Raw genomic sequence first — 27,951 nt, forward strand, 5'->3', positions numbered from 1 at the left:
TAACCGCTGACACAATAAGGTGATGGTTTTTATTGGTAAGTCTTATAATACAACTGGGGCAAATTTCAAACAGTACACATTCTTAAGTTAAATGTTGAAGGAAAGTTCTTTTAGAATGTAAATACTTCAGGATTGATGGAGACAACTCATCAAAAAGCAGAAGCATTGAGATGTTGATAGGCACACATAGCAGAAAGAAAACTTGATAGATTTTGGAGTTCTCCTTTGACGACCTAGAGGAAAAACAAACACACACACACACACACACACACACACACACACACACACACACACACACACACACACACACACACACACCTATGCCCTTACATGGTGCCAGCTAGACGAGAGTACCAATACTATTTTGCAGCAGGTGGACTGGTAGTCATGAGGGTAGTGTCAGGTACGGTGGGTGGAGGGAGAGGGAGGCATGGAGAGAGACTGGGGTGGGTGGTTAGCAGCTTGGAGGGAAGTGGCCAGTTTGCTAGCTAGGAATGTGGGAGGGAAGAGTGGTAGGTATATGTGCTGGTATTATTGTAGTAGCTGGTGAGAAGCAGCACACACTGAAGGTGACGTGAATTGTGACGGAATGACCAGACAAAAGAAGGGAAAAATGTTGGGTGGAGGGTGTGGGGACAGTGAGTTACCTCAGATTGAGGTCAGGACATTTACAGTAATGGAGGATGTGTTGTAAGAATAAATCCCATATGTGCAGTTCAGAGAAGCTGGTGATGGAGAAAAGGATTCAGCTGGCTTGGGTTGTAAGCATCCGTCGAAACTGAGCACGTTGAGCTTAACTGCATGTTGTACCACAAGGTGTTCAACTCTGTTCTTGGTAACAGTTTGGTGTGGCCATTCATCCTGTTGAACAGCTGGTTTGCATTCATACCAACATATCAGGCTGTACAATGTTTGCAGCAGAGTTGATGCATGGCACGGCTGCTTTCACAAATGGCCTGGTCTCTGATGCGACGAGATAAGTCTATGACAGGCTGGGCCACATGTGAAAGCAGCCATGTCATATATAAAATTTGATATGGCTACCTGGTGGTACAAAATGCAGCGGAGTACAACACGCTCAATTGCAATGGCTGCTTCACAACCCTAGCCATCTGGATCCTTCTCTTTGCGACAAACTTCTCTGAAGTATGCAGATAGGAGTTATCCTTATAACACATTTTCCACTCCCATAACTGTCCTGACCTCAATTTCTGACAGTCCACTGTCCCCACATTCTCCACTCAATAGTTTCCCCTTCTTTTGTCCTGTCACCCCTTCCCAAATCATATCAGTTTCAGCACGTGCTACTTTCTGCCAGCCACTATAATCATGCCAGCCCATATGCCTGCCACCCCGCCCTCCCGAACTCCTAGCCAGCAAACCAGCCAACTCCCTCCGAGCTGCTAGCCACCCACCCTCAGTCGCTCTCCCTGCATCCCTCTTCCTCTACCCACTGCACCCAACACTATCCCCAATGCAACCACTCAATCTGCTGCAAAATAGCCTAGCTCACACCATGGTGTGTGTGTGTGTGTGTGTGTGTGTGTGTGTGTGTGTGTGCGTGCGTGCGTGTGTGTTTACTCAAGTTTGTGAAAGGATAACTCCAAAATGTGGCAAGTTTTCTTTCTTTTGTGTGTCCCTATCAACAACTCATACTTAAGTTAACCTCTTTAAGCACACTTTCAACTCAGACTAAAATGACATGTCACATTATAATTTTCTTTTATATAATGTAACTGTGTCATAAAATTTGATATATTTAAAGGAGGGATAATTTTACCTTATCATTTATCATCCTGATGAATTGTAACTGAAATACACAGGTAATAGGGAAAACATTAAGGAAAGAATGTTGTACCATTAAGTGGTTTTTATTTGAATAAAAATAACAGAAAGTATTAATGACTCTTGAAAGGCGCTCAAACTGAAGTACATATCAGCAATATAATAAAAACAAACAGACTTTACAAATACATGGATACATAATACTGTTGAGTGCCCACAATATTTTTTCCACAAAAATAGCTTTTCAATTTGTAATCAATTGCTCCACCATTACCTCAAATATACAATTATTTTGCATGTAACAGTGACAGATTCCTTTAACATACAATGCTGCTTGCAAAATTACATTCACTTTGTAATGTAGTCAGTCTTTTACAACTCCTACATTCATATTACGTTATTGACCACTACACAGGACTTGTAAATCATTCACAAAAACTATTTCCTTTTTTTAACAAAAATCTTTGTTTCACGGAACATCAATTTTTGTTCCACCAAAAACTTTGAAAAAATTCACACATGCAAAAGGTTTTATCTCCCACACGAGCAAAATTTATAAAATCCAATGACAAAATTTACAGTGCCTAAAATTATTTCACTGCCAGTATACTTCCTGCCAATAAATAGCAATGTAGTCTTAACTTTTACCTGGAATTTAATAAATATAACTAGTAACTTTCAGGTCTTTGTATCACATATATAATAACAGTCACGCAAAATGCAGTGCACAAGAAATGCAGCATTAAACCAATCATTCATAAACAACACCAGCAATGAGCTGCAAGTATAGAAAAGTACAGCTGTCCTTTGGTTTTTAAAGAAACCATTATAGCTGAATGCCTCCAATTAGCTCAAACTGGCAACATTAATAACATAAGGCACATTTTTCAGCAAGAAACACACATTCCTTCATTTACATACAAATGCACCATTTGAATTATTAAACTTCAATATTCATTAATTCTAACAAAAGTATCATGTGTTTTACTGTGTATAAGAGAGATGGCAAATAAATATTGTGAATTGCACCAACTTGGGCATATAATATGCAAGTTTATTGCATATACATTTTAAATTACTTCACTGTCAAAATATAATTATGCACACCTTATTCACAACCCTCAGCAATTTGTTATATTTGTGTGTATTGAAAACACTAAACTTTGTCACAAATTTAAGCACTTACTCTGTTAGAGGCACATTTCAAAGCAAATATCCCAGTTTCTACACTTTTGTGTGTGTGTGAGAGGGGGGGGGGGGGAGGGAGGGAGAGGGAGAGGTAGAGAGAGAGAGAGAGAGAGAGAGAGAGAGAGAGAGTTCATCATCAGCAGATTTATTACCAGTTTATGATGAATGGAATGTTTGAAGCAGAGAAAGATGATTCCCTGACTAACTTTATCGATCTGTCATAATTTATAAAACTGTAGGCTCACCTTATCAGTACTGGATTACACAAAAGAGGGATTTATCTATTTAATGGACTGTATAAATGAGGATACGTATAAAAGTTGCTCTTTCTCATATTGTATCTTCTTAAAACACAGGTATGAACAGCTTTGTAAGAATCCTCATTCAAACAGTGTTTACGTGCCTACAAAAATGATAACGAATTGAGTGACTGGATACTGTATTCTGTATTTCATTAACTTCAAATACCATCTTTTGGAAGGGTTCCAACATTTGGTACAATTTGTTTCCACAATCTGGTCAAAAATGGTGACCTTGGGCTAGGAACTTGTGTTCTTGTTGGTCACATTCAATGATTGGTTGTGGGACACAATGAACATTATTTTGTGTGTACTCAGAATGGTGCTCATGTTATAACAAATATTTCTTATTTGGTGTATCACTTATGAATATAATGAGTACACACAGATGGTTAAAAACATTTGTACATTGTATTTCCAGGCACACCTAATCCCAGTTCACACGGGATAAGAGTGGGGGAAAAAAAAAAAAAAAAAACACCTGATCAGTAAAAAAGATAAGTCCTGAGACCATTGACATTTAAGGAAAAACTACAAGATATACCACTTGCTTTCAAACCTAACAACTCCTTACATATATTTGCACGGCATAAAAATATCACCTTTGTAACTGTACACAAGGTAGTTTGTAGGGAACTCAGCCTTGTCCCATATAAAGTAAAAGATGTTCAAAGAGTAGCAGACATGTACTGAGGAAATGAATTCAATATCATGAATAGTTTCAATTGGTTCTAGTGGACATTTTTAATAGTATTTTAAACTATGTTCCCACACCACCGACTCATGAGAATGGATCACAATAGCAAGGAAATGAAATGACTCATCTTCTTCAGAAACAATTATAATCAATATTGTTGCACTAGTATGTGATAGACTTGCAATCCTACAGTCAACTGTCACAGCAAAGTAATTGACTGTGAAATGCTAAGGGAAAGAACAGCAGAATTAATTAATACTTGGCACTCAATTAATTGTACCTTACAGACTGTAGTGAAACCATCATTTTCAATTTACTATCTTTCATAAAGTTACAGAAAATAGAGGAACAGTTGATATAAATTCTTCATAAAATATGGTGTCTCATGTACCTGTTACTTCTACAACTCATAAAAATTTATTTTTCTTTGTTTTGTGATGGAATACCATATGGTAATACACCAACAACTCTGTTCTTTTTGATAGTATGGTCACTAGAAACTAACACAGCAATAATAAACATTCGCATTCCCTAATGAAGTGCAGTAATCTCTTAAGTACAATTTACAAAGTTTTTATTCAATCACAGTTATTCAAAGTAACCCATAGGCCTACATTATTAATTTCAGCTGGTTATAGACATCTTCTGATGTGATGCTATTACGCCAATTGTCAAATTGTGATTTGTCATAAATGTGCAAAACATCAACTTATACAACAGCATTTCAATACATTTGAGGCAAATCACTACAGCAAACCAAACAGAAATCATTACTGTCATGAATGGCAGTAAGTATCCCATCAAAATGGGAAGGAGTGGAGAAGGGTAAAAGAAGCAGGGGCATAGAGCTATGAAATTGCAGTACATTCTATGTGAGCACATATCATACAGTACACATTTTTCTTGGCTAAAACAATGAAAAAAAATTCTAAACCAAATTAGAGAAACAATACATTCTTGAGTAGTGTAAGTGCTCAGATCTTATTTCAGTATAAAACAGTTGATAGTTATATGGGAAAAAAAAGAGAAACATTTTGCTGCAAACCTACAGCATAACTTCCAACGTCTTGCATAGAGCTAGTGACAGACTACTACTGGACATCCTTGAAGAATTGGAAATGAGTGACCACTGAAAATTTCAATAAATAAATAATGTTTTTGATTAAATTACTGAATAAAAGATCTTGCTGAATCTTAAAAGAAGATGGAAAAACTAGTGTGTGGTAAAACAGATGTGCGACTTCAATGTGTACACATGGACCAACCCAAATGCTGTTTTTGATATTATGCCAACAACAATGATACAAACACTGCAAATGAGTCACATTACAATACAATGTCAGCCATTATGTAGAGACTGTCAGAGCACTACAAGCAATGCCGTACAATCTATTTTTAATATTTATTCTTTATTTTTAAATATCTGCACCTGTGTTGTTGTTGTTTTCTTTTCTTTTAAGCAATGAATTAATATTTTAGCAAATGTTTTCTGTTACTGGCAATGCTATTTTATAATCAGCTACAATTTTATTGTTTAAATTACACAATCAGTATACCACTTCTCTAATTTCCTTTAGCATAAGACAGCTCTATTAATATGCTTTGCCCATTGTTTTACGGAATAAGCAATGAATAAACTGTGATACACTTTCCAATATAATTTGCAATAGTCTAATAGTTTTCAGCTCTTGATCACCCCTACTTTCCCTATCTTCAATGCAATACTCACTGTCCCAGTACTAATAATATCAAGTCAGTTTTCTGTACTTATTAGTCTCAGAGGTATTAAGTTGTTCTGGCATGCTACTTTTTGTATCTATTGATGTTTGCTGCATTTTAATTGATCATGTCATGAAAATCGGTGTATAACTATCACATCAGAAACAAGTAACATGTGTTACCTTGTGGAACCATGGCTGTATTAAAGCACTTGTAAAATGGTAGCGCCACCACTTCAGCAGGATAGTAGGAAGGAATCCGTTATCCTTTAACGTTATGCTCAACAATCTAAATGCATATTCTGTGGACACTAAATTTTAGCTCAAGCTATGTTGGGTGAAGAAGAAGAAAACTGGCCATGAATATTATAGAAATCATAATGGTAATTACTTCAATCACAATGGCGAGATGGGGATTTGGGTCCACACTTTTTGGGCAAATTCATGCCTGACTGCATACGTAAAATCATGCCCATTAGAGAAACACTTTACATTATCTTTGATTAGATCTAATATTGCTGTTTAGAGAATCCTTAAAGACCAAGATAGATTGATTAAGAAATTTTGCAATATTCTTTCTCTGTCCATAATCTATTAAACAAGAAATGTACTATCAAATTTTCAATGATCACAATGCTTAGAAAAGAACATGAACCCCCTACGTGTGAAATTTATGAAATGAGCTGTCACCTCTTTGTCAGTTTAATGCACAGAAAACTGAGACGGATATTGGAGAACAATTTCTTAGGCCATATAAAAAGTAAAGACTTTTAGGAAGCAAACACACTCTTACAGTTAATTGTAATGGAGAGACTTTTATGACACAAAAATTTGAAGAAAGCTTTAGGAATTGTAAACTGGAATAAAATGAATTATCTCTTAAAGAAAGCTTGACTGAAATACTGAGACAGAGAAGTAACTGACAAAAGCTACAAACATTAACTGGAAGCATCACTGAGTAAGGAACATAAAGTCCTGCACCTATTAAATACATTGAGGTGGTGTTAGGAATCTGAAAACAAAATAGGACGGCTGTGCAGAAACAGTCTTGAAATTGACAGTTCTGGAAACTTTCAAATGTGCCTGTAACAGGAATAAATTCAATTTAATAAATCGATACTAATAACATATTTTAGAAATAAAAAATTAGAACAACATACTGTGCAATATATGTTCATACATCAGCAACAACAACCTGTTTAGCAACAGTAAGTACTATTTAGGCAGTGCTCTTGCTCAACAGAAAGTAAAGAAAAAGGACTGTGCTTTACCTATGAACCAAATCTGACTCACATGGTTGCACATAATTCAATGTTGAGAAGGTTAGTTTCACTATATGTTGCACATCACAATTCCTTCATAACAAAGAAAAATGTCAACATTGCACATTATAAATATTTTTTAAAAAATGTTAAAAAAGGGTAGTACAAGGAACTTTATAATTCAGTTCTATGTTGCCATAGTAAGAAATAAATAACAAGGAATATCCAATATTAAATGTAAAACCTGGGCAGTGCATTAATTAAACTTTTACTGTAGGCAGTAGTTATCTTAGTACTGAAAAAAAGTCTTCACATTTCCATCTTCATCAGTATACGTCATACTATTTTCTTTTGATCTTGTCATGTCATTAGATGCTTAAAGACAGGGACACATATGGAAAACTTTAATGAAGCCACAAAAGAAGTTTGGTGCTTCTGAACCAACTTCTAAATGGAGATGTCACACTTGCGAGGTTTGATGATATCCATATTCCTCTCATACAAGATATACTGAGTTACTGCATCACCACACGTTCTCTATGTGTGTTAACTTTACGTTTTGGGTGGAACATTTTAGTTCTATTCGGTGGGTTAGCTCATGTGGTATTACTCGATAATACTGCTCATCATACGAATGTCTGTAAAATAAGAATAAAATTGTTTATATATATAAATATATATTCAGGGAGCCTTGCATTAGAGATTACACAATGATTTCACTAATTAACTTTTTATTGTACCCCTAAAAATACAGCATTCATAGAAATTGCAATGATACACAGCACAGTTCAACTATAAGGCAAAGCAGCAAAAGTTAGCATGCTTTCAGACATGGGCAAACACTGGAAGTCTGAAAAGAGGTAATAATTATAATCTAGTGATAGGGAAAATTTAAGTGTGATTTTTTAATTTTAGACACAATCACATAACATGATAATCATAGCCAGTTTTGCCCTTACAATGGTAATCTTTTGATGGTATACGTTAACTCACAGGAAGCCCTTGGTAAATATTTATACCACTTACCTTAATCATGCTCTTATCCTGCATCTTCATGAGGTTGAAATGTTAATCTGGATAGTTGGCAATGTTAGTAGAAGAAGGTCGCTAGATGCCCTTTCTGTCGCCATCCCCCCCCCCCCTCCCCCTCAGGGATGGAATTTGTGTGTATGACATCCATCTGCATCTAGTGTTATCTCACGTGAAAGTGTGAGAACATTTTCGTAATGTTTGTGAATCATGTAACTGAAGTGGGATGTAGGTACCAGCCACGTATTGGTTGGTTGGTTTAAAGGAGGGGGAAGGGATCAAACTGCAAGGTCATCAGTCCCTTGTTCCCGGTAAAATAATTACACAATGGAAAGAAGAAAAGAAAGGTGCGTACAGCACAATAACAGGAGAATTGAATAACGAAAAGAATGACAGAAGGACAACCAACACTACTATGGACAAAACAGGAAAAGAAAACCACAGAGAAAAGCAAGAAACAGGTAGAAGGGATAAAAACAAGAGAGCAAATGACCATGGCTGGCTAACCACAAGAATAAAAAGGAAAAGCCAGCCATTCTGTGACACACTGAAACATCCAGCCTAAAAGCATTAGAATGGAGAATACAAAGGGACAAAGGACACACATGAAAACTTATATAGAATGACAAAACTCACTGTTACGTATAAAACTAAATTAGCCGATGAGGCGTTGTCAGCTAAAATTAATGGCAATGAGTCCGGTAACTGAAGAGTCCATCTCAGGGCAGTCAAAGAAGGACAGCTCACCAAGAAATGGACCACTGTCAGCTGGGCACCACACCGACACTGAGGTGGGTCATCATAGCACAGAAAATAGCCATGTGTCACCCAAGTGTGGCCAATGTGGAGCCAACAGAGAACCACAGAGTCCCTGCGAGAGGCCAGCGTGGAGGTCTCCAACACATTCATAGTCTCTTTGATGGCACACAGTTTGTTGTGTGTACTGAGGTTATGATATTCCATCTCCCAAAGCCACAAAACCTTGCAGTGTAGTACTGAACACAAGGTCAGTTGCAGAGAAGCTGATCTCCATAAGCAGTTTCTGTGTAGCCTGTTTGGCCAACCTGTCGGCAAGTTCATTGCCTGGGATTCTGACGTGACCTTGGGTCCAGAAAAACACCACTGGACGACTGGACCATTCCAGGGCATAGATGGACTCTTGGATCGTTGCTACCAAAGGATGGCAAGAGTAGCACTGGTCGATAGCTTGTAGGCTGCTCAAGGAGTCAGCACATAGAAGAAACGACTCCCCAGGGCATGAATGGATGAGCTCAAGAGCAGAAGAAATAGCCATCAGCTCAGCAGTGAAAACACTGGAGCCATCGGGCAAGGAATGCTGTTCAATATGTCCTCCATAGACATACGTGAAGCCGATGTGTGATCATCAGCCGTCGAGCCATTGGTGTAAACCACTTCATGACCCTCGTACATGTCAAGAATCGAGAGGAAGTGGCAGTGGAGAGCCATGGGGTTAGCTGAGTCCTTAGGGCCATGTGAAAGGTCAAGGCAAAGCTGCGGCCTAGGTGTACACCATGGAGGTATACGTGAATGGACCACAAGTATAGGTGGTAAAGGCAAGGACTCCAGTTCGGAAAGAAGGGATCGGACACGAACTGCAATTGGAAGTCCTGAACTGGGCCGCCAATGTGGGAGATGAACTGCCATGGGTGTAAAAAGGAGATGGTAATTCGGATCCACAGTCCACTTAAGCTGACAAAGGTGAGGAAGCCAATCCAATTGGGTGTCGAAAACCAGTCCTAAGAATCGATATATCTCCACTACAGTGAGTGGATCGTCATTATGGTAAAGTTCCGGTTCCAGATGAGAGCAGTACAAGATTGACAAAAGTGCATAACACCTGACTTTGTGGCCGAAAACTGGAAACTGTGGGCTAGAGCCCATGATTGCGCCTTGTGGATAGCTCCCTGTAGGTACCGCTCAGCAACACCACTACTGGAGGAGCAGTACGAAATGCTAAAGTCATCTGCATACAGAGAAGGTGAGACGGATGGCCCTACAGCTGCTGCTAGACCATTAATGGCCACTAAAAATAGAGATACACTCAATACAGAGCCTTGCGGGACCCCATTCCCCTGGATCTGGGGGAGGAACTAAGAGAGGCACCAACTTGGACATGAAAAGCATGAAGTGACTGGAAATTTTGGATAAAAGTCAGGAGCAGGCCTAATATACCCCACTCATATAATATGGCAATGATATGATGTTGCCAGGTCATGACATACGCTTTTCGTAAATCAAAAAAGACGGCAACCAGGTGTTGGTGTCTGGAAAAGGCTGTTCAGATGGCACTCTTGAGGGACACAAAATTATCAGTGGTAGAGTGAACCTGGTGGAAGCTGCCCTGACAAGGAGCCAGCAGGACATGTGACTCCAGGACCCAACCCAACCACTGACACACCACACATTCCAGCAGCTTACAAAGAACATTGGTGAGGCTGACGGGCCGATAGCTACCCACATCAAGTGGGTTTTTACCAGGTTTGAGCACCAGAACAATGGTGCTCTCCCGCAATTGCAATGGAAAGATGTCATCGCACCAAATTCGGTTGAAGATGATGAGGAGATGTTGCTTGTAGTCAGATGAGAGATGTTTAATCATCTGACTGTGGATCTGATCTGGCACAGGAGCAGTGTCGAGGCAGTGTGCAAGGGCACTGAGGAGCTCCCACCCTGTAAATGGGGCGTTATAGGATGCACTGTGGCGTGTAGTGAATGAAAGGACTGTCCCTTCCAGCCACCATTTGACAGTGCGAAAGGCTGAGGGGTAATTCTCCGATGCAGAGGCTTGAGCATAGTGCTCAGCAAAGTGCTCAGCAACCGCCATTGTGTCGGTAGATAACACGACATTTATGTTAACACCCGGAACACCTGGTGGGGTCTGGTACCCAAAAACACATTTGATCCTTGCCCAGACTTTAAGGAGACGTATCTCTCCCAACACTCCTGCTTCCATCGTTTGATAAGTTGGCAAATGTGGGCACAGAGCCATTTAAAGGCTATGAGGTGCTCCAGGGAAGGGTGCCATTTATGCCGCTGTAGAGCTTGCCAATGCTCCTTAATTGCTTCAGCATCTTTAGGCGACCACCAAGGGACTGTCTTTCGCCGGGGGCACAATAAATAACGAGGGATCACGTTTTTTGCCACAGAAACAATTGTTGTAGTCACCTGCACAACCATCACATCGATGTTTTCGTGTTTGGGAGATTCAGTGGTGACAGCAGAGGTGAAAGTTTCCCAGTGCGCCTTGTTTAAAGCCCATCTAAGCAGGCATCCATGTGCCTGACACTGGGGCAGTGACAGGAAGTGGGGGAGTGGTCACTACCACACAGATTGGCATGTGCTCTCCAGTGGATAGATGGAAGAAGTCCTGTGCTGCAAATTGACAAATCAATGGCCGACTAACTACCATGAGCCACACTGAAATGTGTGGCGGCCCCAGTATTTAAGAGGCAGAGGTTGAACTGAGACAGTAAAGTTTCAACATCTCTGCCTCGGCCAGTAAGCATGGTGCCACCCCACAAGGGGTTATGGGCATTAAAATCTCCCAAAAGTAGGAAAGGTTTAGGGAGTTGATCAATCAGTGCAGCTAATACATTCAGGGGTACTGCACCATCTGCAGGAAGATATACATTGCAGACAGTTATTTCCTGTGTCATCCTTAGTCTGACAGCCACAGCTTCAAGAGGGTTTTGAAGGGGCACAGTTTCACTGCAGACTGAGTTTAGGACATAAACGCAAACACCACCCGACACTAGTATAGTCACTACAGTTCCTGTAATATCCCTTATAGCCATGGAGGGCAGGGGACCGCATTGCCGGGAACCAGGTTTCCTGGAGGCCAATGCAAAAAGCAGGTGTAAAAATTAACAGTTGCCAGAGCTCAGCCAGACAGTGGAAAAAACTCGGCGATTCCACTGGAGGATGAAGTCACCATGAGACTGGGAAGGCATGTAACATTCAATGAGGCAATTTACGCCTCAGGGTCACCTGCTGCCACTGACTTACTGCCTGAGCAGTCTATATTTATTGTGTCTGGGGGTATGGCAAGATCTACATCCTCAGCGGATGCCAGAATCTCCACCTCATCCGCAGACGCGGAGCTTGTAGGTAGCGGTGGTCTGGGTGCCACCACAATTTCCTTGGTCTTGGGGGATCTTCTTCAGGATTTCTCTCACTGCTCCTTGGGTTTCCCTGGCTGGGAGGACTTCACTGATTCAGTCTCTGGGACTGAGGATGATCATGAAGCCCTATGACCAGCTGCTTTGGGGCTCTTCAGCCACTGGCGGGTGTCATATTTCCCACTAGCGGAAACCTGGGATGGGAGTGACCATGGGACCCCTTCATAGTGAGAGGAGCTGAAGATGATTTACACTTCTCTGGCACAGAAGAGGGAACTCATATCCCCAATGGTTGGGGGGGTATTATTCCCGAAGTAAGTGGTGCAGGAGCAACAGGGAAGGAAATGCCCCCATTATCAAGGGGGCAGGTGTAGTCTTCTGGCTCTGGGAGGTGACTGGGGCTGGTGGAGATGATGGGGCTAGAACTGTTGTAGCGGTGGCTTAAGACGATGTCATACGTACAGGATGTAGGTGTTCAAATTTCCTCTTAGCCTCAGTGTAGGTCAGTTGGTCCAGGGTCTTGTACTCCATGATTTTCCTTTCTTTCTGGAGCATCCTGCAGTCAGGCGAGCAAGGTGAATCGTGTTCTCCGCAGTTGACACAGATGGGAGGCAGGGCACATGGAGTATTGGGATGTGATGGGCGTCCACAATCTTGACATGTGACGCTAGAAGTACAGCGGGAAGACATATGGCCGAACTTCCAGCATTTAAAGCACTGCATTGGGGGAGGGATATAGGGCTTTACATCACAGTGGTAGAATATCACCTTGACCTTCTTGGGTAATTTATCACCCTCAAAGGCTACGACTGAGGCACCGGTGGCAACCTGATTATCCCTCAGGCCCCGGTGGACACGCCAAGCCAAATGTACACCCCATTGCTCTAAATTGGCGCACAGCTCATCATCAGACTGCAAAAGAAGGTCCCTATAAAATATGATACCTTGGACCATATTTAAGCTCTTATGGGGCGTGATGGTTACAGAAACATCCCCCAGCTTGTCACACGCGAGTAACACCAATGACTGGGCAGAAGATGCTGTTTTGATCAAGACTGACCCACATCTCATTTTGGGCAAGCCCTCCACCTCCACAAACTTGTCCTCTAAATGGTCAACAAAAAACTGAAGCTTCATCATCATGAAAGATTCCCCATCAGCTCTCAAACATACAAGGTACCGGGGCGAATAAGAGTGGCTGCCATCCATGGTGTGCCAGGGAAGGGAACAATTTGGGGTCGTACTTCTGTGCGTTGAATTGAGCCCATGAACACTTAAGAGACTGCTGGTGTTTGACCACCAGCAAGAGATGATGTACTACAGTTCATCGCATGTCATCCACCCTGATGCCACCCACTCCAACTAGGGGGCCTCCCCACAGCGCCACACAACCAACAGGGTACATGGCGGTCCCACCACAATGGACTGGCTACCGTGCTGGATATCAGGTGCAAGCAAGCAAACAAACAAGTCCACTATCATCATCAGCGTAGAAAACGATACTGCACAGTTGATGGAAAAATACGCAGCCAGGAGGGTGACCTTACCCAACTTTTGGAGAATGAGCAGAAGTGGAGATCCACGTCGATGAAGGATGCAATAGGTCTCAGCGCATGATGGACATGATGCACCATGTAAGGCGCCCTTTCCCAATTGGCTCGCTCTTCAGGAAAATTTTGAAAAATGGAGGTCAAACCCTACAGGGGACAATCACATAAAGGCTGAAACATATGAGCCTCCTTTTAGTCGCCTCATGACAGGCAGGAATACCTCGGCCCTATTCTAACCCCCAGACCCGCAGGGGGTCCTGTTCCCAGTAAATGGTAATATATTAAAATGGAGCAAACAAACTATGGACAATGCATAGTCTATATTAAAAACTGTTTACACAGGATTGTTAACAAATTCTGTAAATGTTTACTCTCACTCTCTCTCTCTCTCTCTCTCTCAATGTATTTAGCCAGGAAGATTGTGCATGCACAACAGATCTATGACATGTCAATCAAATGCTAGCTGGACAGGTTCCACCTGATGCCAGTATCATGGCAGCAGTGCCCCAAAAAGTTGTCTCTCATTTGTTTCCCAACCATCTGCAAGGTTTTGTCAGTGGTAAGGTTCCTTAATGCACAAAACACAGTGCCCACCAAAATTCATCATTTGTTCTGTCAGCTACAGGGGCAAAACATCATGAGCAAACAGATGGTGTGTCGCTGGTGTAGGATTTTTTCTGAAGGTCATCAAAGTGCACATAATGAAGACCACAATGGGCAACTATCCCTCATCAATGATCACCTGGTTGAGCTGGTGTGGCGGCGCATCCTAGAGAACCATTTCTTCATGATTACATAGTTCAGCAGCCATTTTCCATGAATATCGTGAGCCTTGTCACATGAAATTGTCACTAAGCACCTGCTGTTCAAGAAATTGTGCGCCATGGTTGAAGAAGACTGTCACACACTGGTTTCATTCAGAGGCGACAGACTTCTATGACACAGGAATACAAAAGTTGATCCCATGATATGACATGTGTCTTAATTATTTTGGTGACTATCTCAAAAAATAGCTCAAACATTGCTGTACCTGTTGCCAGTAAAGTTTTTCATGTAACTATGTTGTCTTCATTTTAAAAGATAGGGAAACTTACTTTCTGGATGCACCTCATACAAATATCATCTGCTATCATCATCATCATCATCATCATCATCATCATCATCATAAATCATTCAAGTTACTCCCTCACACAGGGTGTATATGTGGACAAGGAAAAAAAAATCTCAGATTTCCCGGTTACAAAATACATGTTTTCCCGGGTGAAAATACACTTTTTCCGTGTTTTCGTAAATATGGACTTATAAATTCAAATTCCACCAAGCACAGCAAGTTAGTTGCCAAAGCATTGAAATCAAGATTGCAATGCCCTTTTGTAAGCCAATCATAATTCTTGTCACATGATCTTGCCAGCCGATGACGGCCGTTATTCAGAGCAGAGGGAACATGATGTTGTCAGCCAATAGCAACATCACTTAAATGGTTTAAATTAACATATGTAGTGTAGCTACAATCAAAGCTAAGCTTTCACATATAATATAGATCTCGAAGATTAATAAGTGCCGGCCACTGTGGCCGAGAAGTTCTAGGCACTTCAGTCCGGAACTGCGCTGCTGCTGCAGTCGCAGTTTCGAATCCTGATTCGGGCATGGATGTGCGTGATGTTCTTATGTTAGCTAGGTTTAAGTAGTTCTAAATCTAGGGGACTGATGACCTCAGATGTTAAGTCCCATAGTGCTTAGAGCCATTTGAGACTTTTTGATTAATAAGCTACAAGAGAAGCTGAGCTTTCACATGTAATATTAGCCTTTTTTTGCAAGTGTTACACTTTAAGATACATCACAGAAATAAGCAAGTAAAATTTAAAATAATGACATAAATGTGTTGTCTTCTGGTCTCGAAATTCTTCTAAGTGGCTGGTCCTCAACGTGTGATTTAAGAAATACATTGCACATTCTCACACGTAATATGTTTTATATTGTGTAAAAGAAAATTTACTTTGAAAATAATACTTTTCAAACCACCATTCACAATATTTTCCTGAAACCGGTCAGAAATAGATTCGTTTTGGTAGTTGACACAGAGCGCCAGAAAGCAGGCATTACGCAGCTACGATGGCGTAGGAAGCCCTTATGTTCGTATGTATAAAGTATTAAGAGGTCTGACAATACGTCATAAAAGAAACAAGATATCAGAGGATACTCCAAGAGCATCGGAATTTTGTAAACCACACTAAAGTGTATAATTCAGCTTGATGTGTGCATTCGCATGTCCATATTTGGAATGAAGTAGGTCCCAACCTCACATTAAGCTTTTCACTATGGTTTTCGGGATGAAAATTTCTTGAAGTACCAGAACAGTACTATCTCACATTTGGTTCTTTATTATGGTAAAATGCCGTACGTGCCGGAAGATGAGAACGTGCACTTGAAATTCTGCGAACAATTGGAACTAGCCATACTGTGGAATGAAATGCTTTGTTTCAAATAAATTGATTGTCTCCGTGAAAAATATTAATAAAAACCAAGTTTCTTTAGAAAACCGATGAAAATAACTTCATTGTTCCGCAAGGCGATTATTGCTTGCAAGGCGATTATTGCTTGCAAGGCGATTATTGCTTGCAAGGCGATTATTGCTTGCAAGGCGATTATTGCTTGCAAGGCGATTATTGCTTGCAAGGCGATTATTGCTTGGCTGTAAAACACGTGGAAACAAAATCAGAAAAGTGAAACTAATAATTGTTTTCAGCCTTCCATAATTGTGTGAATGTATTTTAATTCATTTCATAGCTCCTGGCCACAGAAACCTGTTTTGTTTCCATTTGACGTGGGAGCTGTAAACCAAGAGGAAACAGCAAAAAATCACTAAACATAAACACAGGTCACGTGGGAACTACCTCACCCCCCACTACAACTAAGACTGCTCTGTGCATACATGAATCTGGCAGTTTGAGCGCTCCAGATAAATTTATCCGCTTGGCATCTGCCTACAAGTAGCCAGAAGCGGGAGAAGGTACTGCTCACATGTGACTGAAATGCGAATGTGCATGAGCCCATTGGCAACTGCTCAAACGAAACTAATGTAAACAGCTTTGATGTCACGCTCATCAGAAGCAATTAGTTGTTACGAAGTATTGCATTGTCTTCATCCGAAGGCCATTGACACATTTTGCTGTTGGCAGGCGGGATGTTGTCAAGTGTGCATTTCCTTTTTTTCTCTCTCATTTATGTTTTATTGCTGCAGCATTATTTTGCAGTAGTGGGATAAAGTAATATTCTTTGCTAGAGTATCAGTTTTTAACAGTCAAAATTACATAAATTTAACAGAAAACTAAAACAATGAAAAATTCCTGGAATTCTGAAAAATTCCCAGGTTTTCCACGGTTTTCTCCCGGATGAAAAAATTCCTTGGTTTTTCCCGGATTTCCCGGTTCTCCCAAAGTGTATACACCCTGCTCCCAATACTGCCAACTGCCTCCTCACCACTGCAGTATTCCCAACCACAAAGCATTGTATGTAAAACATCTTTTGACCAGAAAACGAAATGATAATGACTTTGTGTAAAATATAGAAATGAAATAGCCTTTAATTGTGAGTCTCTATCTGTGTCATACAGACAGCTGTACCTATTGGTTGGTTGTCACAAGTTAAGTGTGCATGTCTATCCAAGTTCTGTTGTAAAGGATTTAACACTAACAACGTACAGATTTTTTTAAATGCCTCTTCCACACAATCACAGAATCCATACACAAACTGTATCACAAAACAAACAAGTGTCAATTAAACAAGATCATATAAATCAGAAGATGAATCACGGCATGAATGAAGATCCAGTAGTAACTAGAATCCCTTTGCTGAGAGTGGAAGTGCAGTACTCATGAGTTATCCTGCTAGGTACCACATTGTTGTAAATCAACTGACCAACCATCATCCATGCAGAGACATCAGCAAATGCTGGTTTTTGTAAGTTACTGATTGACATGCTTGACAATTTTGCAGTTGTGGGTATGACACAACCCCCTCAGGAGACACCGCGTTAACAAAACACTGTCCGTGTAGGCAAGGGGGTTTGTGTGATCCAATGAATTGGAGGGCTATACCGGCGGTAGCGTAGCTACCAGCAGGGGCTCCCAAGCCGGACAGGTCTCCATAGAGAATCCAGACGAAGTGTGTCTCCCAGTGTCCTGTCCTGTCCTATTCTATTCTATTCTATCCCACCCTATACACTCCCTTCCTTTCCTTTTCCTCCCTGCGATTGTGTGGCAGCACACACAGTCCTGTAATGTGGACAGCGGAAGATCCTTGGAAACCAGGACAACGTTGATGTACATAGGCCTTACTGCGAAGGGATGGATAGTGTTCTGTAGTCGTGGTGAAGACAAGCTATCTAAGGAGTAAGGCCCTGAAATAAAACCTTGGCAGCTGTCCAGGCTATTAGGTGACAGATCCACCAGGACACTCAGGGGCTGTGGACTGATAACCCACACAACCAAAAAACACATTCACAGAAACTAAAAGGAGAAACAGCCGGGTGGATCTTAAGGATATAACCTTTGGCCTGAAAAGAAAAACCTGTATTGGTTTTTGGAATGTAAGGACGTTGAGAGAGGCCAGGAGGCTAAGACAGGTTAAAAAAGAGACGGAGAACTACTGTTAGATATATTGGGACTAAGTGAAATAAGGTGGCCAGAATCTGGGGAATTCCAAACACCGAATGGTGGAAAGCTGCTGTATGTGGGTCAGACAGTTGAAGACACAATGCATAGGAATGGTGAAGGGCTCTTACTATCTAAAAGCAGCAAGAAGAGCTCACTGGAGTGGAAACCAGTCTCAGAAAGGATAATAACCGCACGCTTTAAAACAAATGTGTGATATGTCATTGTAATTCAATGCTATGCACCTACTGAAATAGCTAAAGGAGAATTAAAAGATGCATTTTATACAGAGCTTAACGGAGTCCTTAGACAAACAAATTCTAGGGACATAAAAATTTTAATGGGTGACTTGAATGCAAAAGTTGATTCAAAAAATGAAGGGCTTGAACATAACATGGGTGTGCATGGTGCGGGGATCAGGAATGTAAATGGTGAACTGTTGATAGATACGTGCGCTGAACATGACCTAGTCATTGGAGGCACATTGTTTCCACATTGTAACTGCCGTAAGGTAACGTGGGTTTCTCCAGACCACGTTAGCAAAAATAAAATAGACCACATAGTCATAAGCCGCAAGTTCCGACACTCTGTTAGATGTCAAAAATAGAAGAGGAGCATACGTTGGAAGTGACCACCACCTAGTTTTGGCAGAATTCAGACTGAATATAGTGGCAAATAGAACCAAGCTCAATCACAGGTGAAAGAAAATAGATGTGGCAAGATTAAAAGACCAACAGATCAAAGAAACATTTGCCCTTGAACTACAAAACATATTCCAGGTCCTCTCTGAAGAAAACTTTATGGAAGAGGGAATTGAAACATGTTGGCAAAAAATCAAAGACAGTTATTTAGATGTGGGAGAAAAAATCTTAGGATGTAAGGCAAATCAAAGAAAGGAATGGATCTCTGATGCTACATGGAATAAAATCAGCCACGGGAAAGAACTAAAACTTAAGTTAAATTTTTGTAAGACAAGAACGCAGAAGTGCGTAAGGAATACACAGAGACGAACAAAAAAGTGAAAATAAGACTACGTTGAGATAAAAGAAAATGGATAGATGAGCAAGAAAAATTAGCAGAAGAGGCAGCAAGACAAAGAAATATGAAAGAGCTCTACAATATAACCAAACAGTTGTCAATGAAGAACTTCAGGCGTGGAGGACCAGTTAAGAAAAAGGATGGGGTGATGCTTGCAACTCAACAGACACAGCTACAGAGATGGGAGGAGCACTTCAAACAACATGGCACTGGAGCTCTTAAAAGCTGATACTGAAAGTACTGTTAAAATGTTCCATCCCTTGCTGAAGCATATTTGGCTTGAAGAGAAATCTCCACAGGAGTGGAAAAATGGTTTGGTGGTAAAGCTCCTGAAAAAGGGAAATTTGTCAGACTGTAACAATTGGCATGGTATTACATTGTTGTCAGTGCCCAGTAAGGTCCTCACCAGAATTATTTTGAACAGAACTAAAGAGTCTCTTGGAAAGCGACTGCGTAAAGAACAGGCCAGTTTGAGGGCACAACACAGTTGTGTTGATCTTATTAACACTCTTAGGATCATTTTAGAGCAAAGCAAAGAATTCGAAGCAACCATGTATCTGGCATTCATAGATTTTCAAAAGGCCTTTGATTCTGTGAAACAAAGTGCTCTGGCAGGTGTTGCGGAAGAAGGGCATACCACAGATCTTAAACATCATAAAAAATCTATATGATGGCTACAAATGTTGTGTACTCCACAAGGGAAATATGACAGAGGCCATAAAAGTAACAACTGGAGTCCGGCAGGGTTGCATTTTATCACCAACACTTTTTCTACTTGTTCTAGACTCAGTTGTGAGAAGAGGAGTCGAGGAATCCAGTGGGGGATCCATGAACGTCTGGAGGATTTGGATTTTGCAGATGACATAGTTTTATTAGCTCAAAGGCTGACTGATACGCAAGCTAAATTAAACTTGCTGAAAGAAGAAGTAGAGACTGCTGGCCTCAAGATAAATACAGGCAAAACAAAGGAAATAAGAGTAAATTCAGGGAACACGGAGGTGCCACTGTTAATAGGGGAGCAGCAGGTGGAGACTTGTCAACTCATTCCTGTATCTGGGTAGTATAGTGACGGAAGATGGTGGAGCTGGAGATGATGTGAAAAACCGCATTAAAAAGGCAAATGCTGCCTTCATACAATTGTATTCATTATGGAAAAACAGAAATATCACATACAAAACAAAAATCTGTATTTTTAATACAAATGTGAAGGCTGTCCTTCTGTATGCCAGTGAAAGCTGGAAAATGGATAAAAAGATATCCCAGTTACAAAGCTTCAGAAATAGGTGTCTTCGGTGCATCATGAATATCTGGTGGCCTGAAAAAATATGTAATGAGGAGCTCTGGTGAATAACAAACCAGATACTTATAGAAGACCAGAGACGAGAGAGAAAGTGGAGTTGGTTGAGGCACACCTTGAGAAAACCAGATGGAGCCATCAGGAAAAAAATATTGGAATGGAATCCCCAGGGAACAAGGGAGAGAGGAAGACCTAGGGGCACATGGAAGAGGACAGTGGAAGGGGAAGCAAAAAGAGTTAGCAAGACCTGTGCAGAATTGAGGCAAATGTCCAAAGACAGAGACGGATGGCGAGTTCTCCTGGATGCCCTATGCCCCCGTAGGGGCCAAAGGAATTAAGTCAAGTCAAGTCAAGTCAAGTCAAGTAAGTATGACACATCAATCTGTTGATATCAAGTTCTAGTAAAAATCATTACAGATGGTGATGCATGGTGTTACAGTCATGAGAGCTACTGCAATAATTACAGGTTGCAATGTGGGTATGAGATAACTGGTTCTTCACCATGACAATACTCCAAATTGCAAAGTGTTGTGCATCGACCATTTTTTTGGCCAAAATACAAAATGATAATGACTTTATGTGACAAGATAAAGTTGTGTATTGATCTGTAATCTGTATCTGTTATGAGTTATTGCTAAAAGTGAGCCTCTGTGGGTGGAATAACAGGTACTGTACCACTCAGAAATGGCACGAATCTGGGTTCAAATTCCAGTTCAGCATACTATTTTTACTTGTCTCATACAATCATCACAGCTAATATTGTAAATGGAGTCACCATTTCTTCCTTGTGCCTTTGTCCCACATATCAACATAGGGTCAGCATGGTCATTAACAGATTTGGCATGGTTAATTTAAGTGTTAGCTGGATGGCATTCCCGTCACCACACTCCTATTATGCCCCCCCCCCCCCCCCCCCCCTCACCGCCAGAATGGAATGGCTCTGAGCACTATGGGACTTAACTTCTGAGGTCACCAGTCCCCTAGAACTCAGAACTACTTAAACCTAACTAACCTAAGGACATCACACACGCCCATGCCCGAGGCAAGATTCGAACCTGCGACCGTGGCGGTCGCGCGGTTCCAAACTGAAGCACCTAGAACCGCTTGGCCACAACGGCCGGCTGTGAGAAACCATCTACAATCCAAATTCAGGCTGGCCAGCACACCGACCTTCACAGCTAATGTGCCAGGCAGATCCGGGCCCGATGCACCTCCCCAACCTGTAAGCAGCACGTTAAAACACATGGCTGCTGAGGTGGGTAAATATTCTGCATTGAGTAACATAATTAAGTCTTAAAACTAAGATAGTTTCACACCCATCCTATTCACTGGATCTGTGTGACTTCATCTTATAATTTAGATTACAAGAGAGTCCAAGCCTTTTCAGGATAAAGAAAAATGTGAAACGAAAATCACCAAAAATGTGAAATCATTTTTATGAAAACAAGCACTCTGAACTAAATGAAACTTCTACACAGATCGTGATTGCTCAACTGATTCAAAACAGTGTGTAACGAAGTCATCCTGTGAACCTCTACATGGAAGGCAAAAGAAGGTAATGTCCACAAAGCTGCCCCTTTATGTCTTGAAAGCATATTTGAGGTCTTGCCCATTGCTGAGAACATATCTAATCCAGCATCAGACTCCTCTCTTGTTAGAACCAAAGCCAATCTCGCTGAAAGGTCTGGAGAAGTGCAGAATTTAGGTATGGTAGTCAGTGGGAGCTCCAATGTTGGGTGGATGATGGAAGGTCCTCGGAGAAACAGTGCACAAGTTGGGAAAGAAAGTCAGTGTCCGCTAAGTGCATTTTCTGAGGCTCTCATCTGAGATATGGAAGAGGTCCCGCCAGTAGCCACTGAGCACACTGGGTGCAGCTAGCTGCAAATTGTTCATCACTGATGCCTGCCTTCTACATTCAGGGAGAATCTTTGATTTCTGTTGCCAGCTGACTGAATTGTCATTCCCAAAATCAGTTGTGGTCCTCTTCCTTACAAGAAATAAAATATCTGAAAACAAAGGCTCATATGATTTTAGAAGAATTACTATATGACTGAGAAATAGTGCATTGCAATCATCTGATCAGTCGATAAGTTCCAACCCCATTAATATAGCAGTCCATTCACTGTTGTGACATTTGATTATTATGTATGCCAACTGATAATCCTAAAGAAATCAGTAAGACATCTTGCGAAAAGGGCACTGAAGCTTCAGGGCACACTGTTACACGCAAAAACAAAGATGCTATCTGCTTTTCACAAAATCCATTCAAGGAACATAATAGGTGCTGGTTGTACCCATGAAGAGTTGTAGAATTACTGCAGGTTACTGTAAACTACCATAAGTAAGTGATGACTACAGTAATTTCCCTAGTTACCTTGGTCAGTTAAGCTCATAACTGCATTTCCTGTATGTTAGGTGTGTTGCATATCTAAGGGGCATTACCTCATTTTCATTGCTCTGTTTGTGTATGAGATCAGTGTCTTCAGTGTTTACTAGGTTCCCCCAGAAACCGGAAGTGGTGAACTGCTTAGAAACTGGATAAGGATATACAAGGGTTGCCCAGGACGTAGTACACCACATTCTTTTTCTCAGCCAAAAACACTGCTACAAGTGTGAAACATTACATATGTATTATTTGAAGTCTCCTGAGTGAGTGTGCCAAGTTTCCGTCACTTCCGACAGATAGTGTAGCTGCAGGACAGTTTCAAAATGTCATCTGTTGGTGATGTACCTTACAAGCAATGTGCTGTCATTGAATTTCTCACTGCAGAGAAAGAAACTGTGGGAAATATTTACAAACACTTGTGCAAAGTTCATGGAGCATCTGCTGTCGACAGAAGCACAGTTAGTCACTGGGCACGGAGGATGAGGTCATCAGAAGGCAGTTCAGTGCAGTTCCACAATTTGCAGCGGTTGGGGAGGCCATCCGTGGCTGTCACACCTGACGTGTTGCAGCGAGCTGATATAGTCATTTGCAAGGACAGACACATTAGGACTCGGCACTTGGTGCTACACCTGTCAATTAGCAAAGAAAGTGTGGATGCCATTATCTGCCATCAGGACAAGGACATACTGACAGGGCAGTCATGCCATTGTTTCACACTGGAGGAAGGATATAAAATGAGATGGAGATTACGTGGAAAAATAGGGTGTGTAGATAAAACACCATTCTTGTGTGTGTGTAATTCTCATTATGTTCCATAAAGAATTGCTGAAGAAGGAAAAATGCAGTGCATTAATTTCTGGGCAACCCTCATATAAACAGCTACATAAACTATGGAACATTTTTGTTCTATATAGTTATCCTCCCATCTGGTACTTAAAAATAAGCAGTATTTATAGCGAGATTCAAATTTTCAATGTTTAATTCAGGTTTTACTCAAAAGTTATTGTTGGTTTGTAACGTGAAACAGAAGGATGTTGTAGCAAAAATCAAGAAAAGCAATACAGATATATTATGTAGCTCTAGAAAAAAAAACATTTCCTTAAAACCATATCAAACTTCGCTCCAATACTTCATTGAACTTATATAAAACGTTTTATTGTTATTCATAAACAACTTTCACACTTAATAATAACAGGAAACTGTTGCCTTTGATCATGATGAAGAACGTTCTATTGGGTACGGAATAACAACAATAGATAGATTATATAGATTTGTACGCGTAAACTGTACTTGCATTGAAAGTACTCAATATTGCTTTGGTTACATAAAAGAGCAAAAGTTACATGGTCCACTAATTTTTATTACTCATAAAATGCAATTTATATTTTTTAAGAACATAAAATATACAATAGACTAACACCGAAGTTCATGCTGTTCTAATAATGTGCAAAACACACAAAAGGCAGAGAGAAGTCATCAGCTTCCAGTTTCCCTCTCATACACTCACTTATGTTTCTTTCCTTCCAACACTACCCATAATCCTATCATTTACTACATCATTTATGTACTGTTTTGGTAGAGTGAAATTCTATATCCAAGTCATTACAGCAGTAATGAACAAAGGAAAAATCCAACATCAGTGAAGATCATAGATACCATAGAAATGAAAGATGTCACCAAAGCAGAATTAAGATTAAAAGATGGAACACTGTGTAAAAATAATTATGACCCAACGGGATGCAAATGGTTGCTCATCATTCCAGTTCATTTACATACTGAAGTATTTTCATGACACTCCAATGTCAAGTCATCAGGTAGTTTCAAAGACCTTTGATATAATCAAAAGCAGATATCATTTGCCAAGTCTCAATTGAACTGTAAGACATTTTGTAAGACACTGTAGGGAACTGCCAACAATGGAAGCCCATGCCTTAGTATTCCCAGGACATCTCGTACCAATTCCTCCTACAGTTGCTCCACTTCATTACACTGGAATTTCCTTTTTTGGGAGGTTAATCGAGTCAACAAATGGGAATAAATGAATAACAGGTTCACTGACTACTTCATCCACTACACAGTCATCAAGGCTATAGGAACTGTAAAAGTTCTGTAAATCATGTGGTTTCTTGTGGAAGATATACTTTTGAATTAAAGTTCATTAATCATAGAAAAGTTTTTTAGTCAAGATTGGTGTCAGGAGTAATTTCATAATGCAACATCATCCACAGGATGACATCTACCTACCAGCAGCAGACAAATGTCATCACACAATGTTTTAATAAGATGTTCATAAATGTGCTCTCAATATACATAGACACTGAACAGAGACTCCAATACAATTCTGTCTGTCACAATATTCAGATACAACACAGCAAAGACACTATGGGTTTTGCACCATTTTTCCTGATCAATGGGTCAGAGGATGAAACAACAATGGATACATTGTTCCCCCTTAAAACTGAGGATGCTTAAGATGAGTATAACAAATGAGGCGAGATAGCTGGCATGTGTATGGACAGACCTTTGCAACCTAGGCTATGGACCACAGACAGTATTATTCGCAACTGCCACATACCTTAAAGTAGCTGGTGGAGTCAGATGTAGATTCTGTTGTTCCACAATAGTAATCTTCTGGTGAAGTAATTGATGATCAATCAATTGAGGAACTAGAGAGATGGTGATAAGGAATTAACAGTTACATAGTAAAAGTTCAAGGTCAATTTTAGGGTAGCCACTGCTACGATACCTCACACCTTTTGTTCTCACTTATCTATTTTCTTCATTTTTCTTAAACATTTGTCCTCCTTATAACGGAAAAGGACAAGAGAGGGTGGAGACAGTATCATTGGCTTAGTCAGTGTCTGATTGTTCTAGTCTCCTGTAATTTGTGATATAGTGCTACTGCATTTACCATCCGTAAATTGTGGGATATACTCTAATGTTGAAATCTGTCATTTTGTAACTATATTTGCTAAAAATTTACTGATGGCTTTGAAACTGTGTAAGTAAGTTTACTTTATAAAATACAATTTCAAAACTGTAATAAAGGATGTAAAAACTTTAGATGGGTGAATGACCCAAAACCTCAACTTAAGGTGTATGCTGAGTGACATTAATTTCTTGAGGCATTTTTCTTCCTTCCATCAGCAGAAAACCAATGTGTACTGCATTGTACATTTTATTAACAGTTGACTGAGACTAGTCAAGATGGTCACTGAATTACTCATGTATCAGAATTGAAACCACATCCATCTCTCATCAGTTTTCTGCTGCATGTTGATGTCACATGTCTTGCCCTACCTCTTTGACCCTATTAACTAAGTTAACTGTATAAGAGGCAGTCAAATAAAAATAAAACAGATCGGAAAAATGTAAGTAGCTGCTTATTACTTCAAAATTTTTTTCCATAACTGTTAAAAAATTTATTCTACTGTGTGATAAGATGATCAATGCCTTCATGGCAAAATGTTTGTGGTGACTGTACCCATGTGGGCCAACATGTTGCTAAGGTTGTCTCCACTACATTCCAGAAGTTTTGCTGAGAAGCCCTTACATATCCCCACACAACCCCCAGCTCTCCCCGTGTGATTTCCATATTTTTGGGTCCCTGAAGAAAGACATTTGTGGCCATCGATCTGCTTTGAACAAAGAGGTGCATGCCTGGGTACAATCATAGTACTGTACACAACTGCAACATTTTTAATTAAGGCATTGACCATCCTAACTCAAAGTGAGTCAAATACATTATGTTCTGGTGATTATGTCTGAAATAAACAGTTTACTTACTTTTTTCCATCTGTCTTATTTTCATTTGGCTACCCCTCATAATACCAGCAATGTACCTAAATGACAATGTCTTCCACATACAATTATTACAAATGTTTATTATTATGCAGAAACCAGCTGTGGCCTAAGTGCCAACTAGAAAACAAATATAATGTGCGCCTAACCACTCATTCATTTGGATTTCACCACAGACCATTTACACTATGTGATCAAAAGTATCCAGACACCTCAAAAACATAATTTTTCATATTAGGTGCATTGTGCTGCCACCTATTGCCAGGTACTCCATATCAGCGACCTCAGTAGTCATTAAACATTGTGAGAGAGCAGAATGGGGCTCTTCGTGGAACTCATAGACTTCGAATATGGTCAGGTGATTGGGTGTCACTAGGGTCATACATCTGCACACAAGATTTCCACACACCTAAGCACTGTTCCCAATGTGATAAGGAAGTGGAAACATGAAGGGACATTTACAGCACAAAAGCGTACTTGCTGACCTTGTCTGTTGACTGACAGAGACAACAGACAGTTGAAGAGAGTCGTAATGTGTAATAGGCAGCCATCTATCTAGACCATCACAAAGGAATTCCAAACTGCATCAGGATCCACTTCAAATGCTATGACAGTTAGGCACAAGGTGAGAAAACTTGGATTTCATGGTCGAGCGGCTGCTCATAAGCCACGCATCACGCCGGTAAATGCCAAACGACGCCTCGCTTGGTGTAATGAGCGTAAACATTTCACGATTGAACAGCAGAAAAACTTTGTGTCGAGTGACGAATCACGGTACACAATGTAGCGATCCGATGGCAGGGTGTGGGTATGGTGAATGCCCGGTGAACATCATCTGCCAGCGTGTGTAGTGCCAACATTATATTGCGAGGCGGTGGTGTTATGGTGTAGTCGTGTTTTTCATGGAGGGGGCTTACACCCCTAGTTGTTTTGCAGCACAGACCTACATTGATATTTTAAGCACCTTCTTGCTTCCCACTGTTGAAGAGCTATTCCAGGGTGGTGATTGCATCTTTCAACACGATCGAGCACCTGTTCATAATGCACGGCCTGTGGCGGAGTGGTTACACGACAGTAACATCCCTGTAATGGACTGGCCTGCACTTAGTC

At 40.6% G+C, this 27,951-nt stretch overlaps 1 protein-coding gene across 2 annotated transcripts in view; it reads right to left on the bottom strand.

Annotated features, from left to right (window-relative positions):
* Positions 1–1,870: 1,870 nt before the first annotated feature.
* The window catches only part of LOC126183711 (F-box only protein 30-like), an 81,433-nt gene continuing 55,352 nt past the window's right edge, over positions 1,871–27,951 (bottom strand). Inside the window, exon 8 of one of the 2 annotated variants that reach the window (XM_049925898.1) lies at positions 1,871–6,770. In XM_049925898.1, coding sequence (XP_049781855.1) covers positions 6,761–6,770 — 10 coding nt within the window. In that variant the 3' untranslated portion in view covers positions 1,871–6,760. Of the gene's footprint in view, positions 7,588–27,951 lie in introns of both variants that reach the window. The other variant, XM_049925897.1, reaches the window with a different exon arrangement.

This window comes from Schistocerca cancellata, chromosome 4 (assembly GCF_023864275.1).
Source record: "Schistocerca cancellata isolate TAMUIC-IGC-003103 chromosome 4, iqSchCanc2.1, whole genome shotgun sequence".
Taxonomy (NCBI): domain Eukaryota; kingdom Metazoa; phylum Arthropoda; class Insecta; order Orthoptera; family Acrididae; genus Schistocerca; species Schistocerca cancellata.